The sequence below is a fragment of the Octodon degus genome, unplaced genomic scaffold, assembly GCF_000260255.1.
Source record: "Octodon degus isolate 3935 unplaced genomic scaffold, OctDeg1.0 scaffold00083, whole genome shotgun sequence".
NCBI lineage: Eukaryota > Metazoa > Chordata > Mammalia > Rodentia > Octodontidae > Octodon > Octodon degus.
In genome coordinates this window covers 11,429,176-11,434,981 of record NW_004524659.1, presented here as the reverse complement: position 1 = coordinate 11,434,981, position 5,806 = coordinate 11,429,176, and the positions used below count along the sequence as shown (strand labels likewise).

Genomic DNA, 5,806 nt, shown 5'->3' with positions numbered 1-5,806 from the left:
TGGGTTGAATTGTGTCCACAGTGTTATGTTGAAGTCCTAACCCTCAGTACCTTAGAATGCTACTTGCAGATAGGGCCACTGGGGTTGGAGTTGGTTGGAAGAAAGTCATTAGTGTGAGCCCTAACTCATGACTGATGTCTGCATCAGAAAGGGAAGAAGAAAGAGGGAAACACCCAGGGAGGAGAGGCCGTGACAGCAGAGGTAGAGACCAGAGTGATGTATCTATCCAAGACCATCAGGTGTGGCCAGAAACCTGCAGGCCTAGAGGAGCAGAGGTGTCAGAGGGACATGGCACTGCCCACACCTTGGATTTTACTTCTAGAGTGGTGAGACCAAAAAACTCTGTTTTTGCTTATTTGTTTGTTTTGAGACAAACACTCACTATATAGTCCAGGATGGCCTTGAACTCTCATTCCTCTTGCCTCAGCCCTTGAGTACTGTGGTCTCAGGCAACACCACTGCATCTGGCCAATTTGTTGTTTCAAGGCACCCAAGCCTGGAGATTTCCCATGGTTCTGTGCAGCTCTGGTCCTTCCCCCTCAGCAACCATCGAAGAAGAGTAGCCATGGCCCTCCGCTATCCCATGACCGTGGGCCTCAATATGGGCCACAAGGTGACTAAGAATGTGGCCGAGGCACAGCCACCATCGCGGATGTCTCACCAAACACACCAAGTTCGTGTGGGACATGATCCGGAAGGTGTGTGGCTTCGTCCCCTATGAGCGGCACACCATGGAGCTGCTCAAGGTCTCCAAGGACAAATGCTCCCTCAAGTTCATCAAGAAAAGGGTGGTGATGCACATCCGCACCAAGAGGAAGCGTGAGGAGCTGAGCAATGTGCTGGCCGCCATGAGGAAGGCAGCTGCCAAGAAGGACTGAGCCCCTCTGGAATAAAGCTTTGCAGAAAGTTAAAAAAAAACAAAAAACAAAAAACAAAAAACAAAAAACAAAAAACAAAAAACAAAAAAAAACCAACACCCGAGCCTGTATCACATTGTCACCATATCCCTAGGAAATGGAAACATCCCTGCCCATGTGCTATTTTATAGTTCTTCCAAATTCTGTGCACAGGGACATCATGCTGGCAGCAGGGACATTGGCCAGGTGGTGCATTTATACCATGGGAATTGGCAAGTACTGCAAATCAGAGCCTTTCTTGCAAGACGGTAGTTATGGAAAGATAGCTGCCCATCACTGCCCAGGGGTAACAGGCCAGAGTCCCCTTGGAAATTAGTGGACACCAGACACGAGTATCAGCTGGGGATGCAGAGCCCCGCTCTGGTCCTCCTGTGGGCCATCTGGACTCAGGCAGTAAATGGAGTCCTGTTCCTGGTGGGGCCCAGAGAGATACCACAGCAGAGGATGCTCAAGCAGAAGCCGCTGACCTGCAAAAGAGTCCTATGTTGAGGAAGTGATGGCAGGCATTTGTGCAATTCTCAAAACTTTGAGCAGGTAGGGCTGCTGATTCATTCACACCCCCCAGTTCATTCCTCGCTTGTAGCCCTTCCAAAATCGCATGGACCCAGCCTGGTCTTGTGCATTGTAATCCTAGCACTCTAGGATACTGCGGCAGGGAGGTCATCAATTTGAGGTCGACCTGGGGAACTTAGTGAGTCTGTCTCAAAGTCAAGAAAGCTTGCTGCATAGCTCAGTGAAAGTGCACTTGCCTAGCATGTGGGAGACCCTGGGATCCATCTCCAAAATCTCACACACACACACACACACACACACACACACACACACACGGGAGGGGAGGAGGGAGAGAGGCAGAGACAGAGAGAGAGGCAAAGACAGAGAGAGAGGCAGAGACAGAGAAAGGGGTAGAGACAGACAGAGAAGACAGACAGATGAAGAAGGAGAAAAAAAAGAGCAAACAGCAAAGAACAGCAAGATGGATGACAGTAGAGGACAGTGGTGGCTCAAATTGCAGAGCAGTATAGAACATAGTATCTTTGCTAAAGGGTGCCAAGGGTCCTATCACTGAAGGGTACCGGGCCATGGATCTGTCAGAGGCAGTCATTTTGCCCACCACAAGGAAGTCAGAGTGCTCACCAGATGCTTATGTGGAATCAGGACCTGGGATATGTGAGCAGGGCTGTTGAAACATCGTCTGACCAAAAGACTATGTGGGTCTTCCAAAGACACCCCTGGGGTCCACTCTTCCCTGTCAACATGCTAGTGAGGGGGAAAAGGAAAAACTAGTAAAGACATTGGAAGTTCTGAACTCCAGAGGCAGAGATGGTACAATTACAGGTTTAGCTGAGTGTCCCATGAGAGAAGTATTTAGGGATCTTGAGGTCTGGGATATGGCAGACCCCTCCCCAGTTACATTATTGTCACTCAACTCTGGTAGGAGCCAGCACAGTACATATTCAGGAAGAATCTAAAGCCATACCCATGGATGTTGGATGGGAGCAGAGGAGGAGCCAGCAGCAGGCCAGGCTCTAAAATATAAACCCAGTGACCCAACAAAAGCTGTCAATCAGAGGAGCCAGGAGCAAGGCCAGGCCCTGGGACTGTACACAGACTGAAACAGAACAGCTCAGCGTAGCTGCAGGCTTGTGGGGAAAGTTCTAAGGATCTATAACACAGCAGACAGCAATCATAACAAGGACCCCAGCCATGTACGGGGTCATGAAGGAGAAGTGCAGGCCAGGTGACCCCAAGTGGCCACCTCAGTCACTAGACCCAGCTGTCAGAAGGTCAGGTGCCCCCAGCAGCCATGAGCTGTGGGTGCAAATGCCCACCTGGCTCTTCCTCTCCCTATTATCAGGTCAGTTCATAGAGAAGCCTTGGTTTCCAAGGAAGCTCCTCTGCTCCATGCTGTGGTACAATGCGAGTGACTGGGTGCTTCTAACTCTCACACAGTACCTGTGTTCCCCTGCAGGTAATCAACAAGTGAGAGGAAGAGCCAGCATCCTGGCCGGTACACTGTCCCTCGTCACCAGGCAGGGAGGGGCTCCTGCCCCGGCTAGGATGGAAGGGTCTGGTCAGCAGGAGGATGCAGGGCAGGGACACCTGCAGTCTGTATATTGCCAAGACTGATGAAATTACAGGTGTGAAGAGAGCAGCTAGATGCAGGGGATGGAGGAGACAAGAGGCTTGATTGCTGGAGGATGAGGGCTGGGTCCCCATGCAGTGGAATCGTGTGACCCCGCACACAGGGAGCTGAGGTGAAGGAATGTGCAATGTGTGGTGGGGACTCTCCTAATCCCCTCCCACATCTTCAGAGGGGTCAGAAAGAGTGTCACAGATGAATAAGGACACACCTTCAGGTGGATGACCACACACAGTCACTTGTACGCTCAGCCCCACCATCAGATATAAAATTGTATGAACAGTGGAGGAGCTGAACAATGGCCCCCGAGGATGTCAGCCCTGGGGCGAGTGTGTGCCTTATGTTCTGTGGTACAGGGACTTGCATATGTAGTTAAGGTTTTGGGGCTTGGGCCATGGATGTCTTGGGCTATCGGGAGCAGCTGGTCTACTCCCTTGGGTCCTTCACAGGGGAAGAGTTCCCTAGCTACAGCTGTAGACTTGGCACAGAGGGGACATCAGGTCAATCTTGGCTGAGAAAAAGGGATGCACTACTGCAGGCTCTCAGAGGTGGGTCCAGGAAAAGAATAAACAGGATTGTGAGAGCAAGGAGGTGTGTACCACAGACCGATACAGGGAGCAGCAGGACCAGCACGCAGTGGCCCAGACCCATGTGGAAGCAGCGTCTTTCCAAAACAGCCCCGTTGGTGAAACATGGGTTTATTGCAGAAGCCAGGACAAGGAGGAGCCAGTGCTGCCTGCTGATGGAGCCCTGCGCCCAGCCAGATGATCACCACCACCACTGGGACAGGTCACACTGGTACTAGTGTGTTCCTGTCCAGAACAAAGGAATTACACCCACGAATACATAAAGGTCATGTAACAAGGGTCTCTGCTTCATTGTTTATTTGCAAAGTTTCTTAAAAAGTAAAAAAATGGGCATTTAATTGGATGTGAGTTGGAGAATAAACACAGAAATAAATAAATACAAAAATAAATACATAAATGCTGATTGGGTAACAATAAATTAAGGCACATGATGGACACAGAGACAAAACGGAGGCTTCCTTGGCAGGAGGCAGGAGGGGCCCAGGACTCAGGCACACAGGTCTGGCCTAGCGACACATCTCAGGTCCCTGGTGAGCAGGCGGAAGAGGTTGAAGATGACAGAGGCCTGGAGGCAGCCACGGGATTTCTGTTGGGACACAGAGAGGACTCAGGGGCTGCCTGTGGCCGGCTGCCCTGTCTCCCAGACACTGACTCTCTTGTTCTCTCACCTTCTTGGAGGCCTGGTTGAGCCTCTGCAGCCAGTGGGACAGACGGCGGCTGCGGGGTCTGTGGGATGCTGTGGGCAAGGCTGGGACCTGTGGGTAGAGAGGGGCTATGAGCTGGGCCTTCAGGGAAGGGTGAGGGTCGGAGCCCAGAATGTGCACAGGGACCCAGGACTCACACAGGCCTGCAGCTGGGTATTGATATGACGCAGTGTATGTAGGGGCTGCTCCAGAATGTCCCCCAAGGTCAGGTCAGTCACATTGCCTAGGACCTTCAGGGTCAGGGCCAGCTCAGCCTGCAGGGCCACAGGGCGCTCCCACACCTGGACAAGGAGATGGGCACAGGTGAGGGATGCTCAGACAGGACAGAGCAGGGGCAGGGGAGATACAGACAGAAGTACTGAGGGAAAGGTGCCAGGTCAGGGGAGAAGGGAGAAGCCACACAGTGGCCCAGGATGGGGATGAATGAATGAGGAGCAGCATGGAGGGACAAACAGGGAGAAAAGAGAGGCCAACGGGCTCAACAGCAGTCAGGAGGCTGGCTCCAGATGAGCGCTGGCTGCACCTGAACCCACTCACCTGCAGCTGCCTCAGGTCCCAGGTCCTGGGGAAGAGGTGCGCTCTGCACCTGGAGTCCTTCAGCAGGAGCTGCTCTTCCTAGACAGCAAGAGCTCAGGTTAGCTCAACCTGGGAGAAGGGCTTGGGCCAGTGCAGTGGGGTAGGAGAATGGTTCAAGGCAGGAAGGTGGCAAGTTCAATCCCTGGTGGTGGAAGAGACCCCTCCACTGTAGGGGACATAGTGGGCCCACTGCAGTAGGAGCAGGGGAAGGTACAGAGTTGTCAGGGTGGGATGAGCCTGCTGTTGGGAAGGAAGAAGTAACAGCTCTGTGTGAGAGTTTGATGTGAGCCCACTGCAGGGAGGGTAAGGTCCACTTCTGGGGTGCATGTGGGGAGGAACTCACAGAGGCAGGGCTGGAGGGGAGCCCCAGAAGGGGCATTTAGGGTAGACTCACAAAGGCATCTTTGGCTGTCTTGAAGGCCTGCAGCTCTTGTGGGGGCAGAGACTGGAACTGGGCCATATGACATTTCCTGGTGTCCAGAGAGACACGGTGGGTTCCAGCCACAGGAACTGCCCCTGTCCTGGTCTGCACTGTGGCTAGCAGCAGCAGGAGCAGCAGCATGGAACCTCCAGAGGGGTCTGTGTGACACGGAGATAGCAAGTAAGGTGCTGTTGAATGGGTGCCCAGGGCTCCAGGGCTGTCCTGGGTGGTGGCATCCATGGCCATGCTGTGGGTCTCACCTGGCTTCATCTTGCCGATGTCTCTCTCTGGCTGATGGTGACCAAACGTGCACCTGCGGCTGGCAGCTCTGGGCTCTACCTCTGTCGGCCTTGGAGTCCTGCGCGTCGCTGTCCTGTGTGGATCTGGGCCTGGTGCTCTGTGACAAGGTGTCTCTGGGTGTAGCTCTGTCCACGATGCTATTCCTGCCTCAGCTCCATGGT

At 53.2% G+C, this 5,806-nt stretch overlaps 1 protein-coding gene across 1 annotated transcript; it reads right to left on the bottom strand.

The window, feature by feature from the left end:
- Positions 1–4,131: 4,131 nt before the first annotated feature.
- Positions 4,132–5,486, bottom strand: LOC101584184 (interferon lambda-3-like). The gene is made up of 5 exons (XM_004636884.1): positions 5,319–5,486; positions 4,886–4,963; positions 4,486–4,629; positions 4,313–4,399; positions 4,132–4,230 (listed from the first exon to the last, which is right to left on the bottom strand). Exons 1-5 carry the CDS (start codon positions 5,484–5,486, stop codon positions 4,132–4,134), a joined length of 576 nt encoding a protein of 191 aa, XP_004636941.1.
- Positions 5,487–5,806: the final 320 nt, after the last annotated feature.

Excerpts from the sequence above, each read along its gene's own strand:
- LOC101584184 (XM_004636884.1), bottom strand. The coding sequence starts at position 5,486 with ATGCTGCTGCTCCTGCTGCTGCTAGCCACAGTGCAGACCAGGACAGGG. Across the intron at positions 4,630-4,885 it reads GGGACCTGAGGCAGCTGCAG|GTGTGGGAGCGCCCTGTGGC; the intron begins GTGAGTGGGTTC and ends CTCCTTGTCCAG. Across the intron at positions 4,231-4,312 it reads TCAACCAGGCCTCCAAGAAG|AAATCCCGTGGCTGCCTCCA; the intron begins GTGAGAGAACAA and ends GTGTCCCAACAG.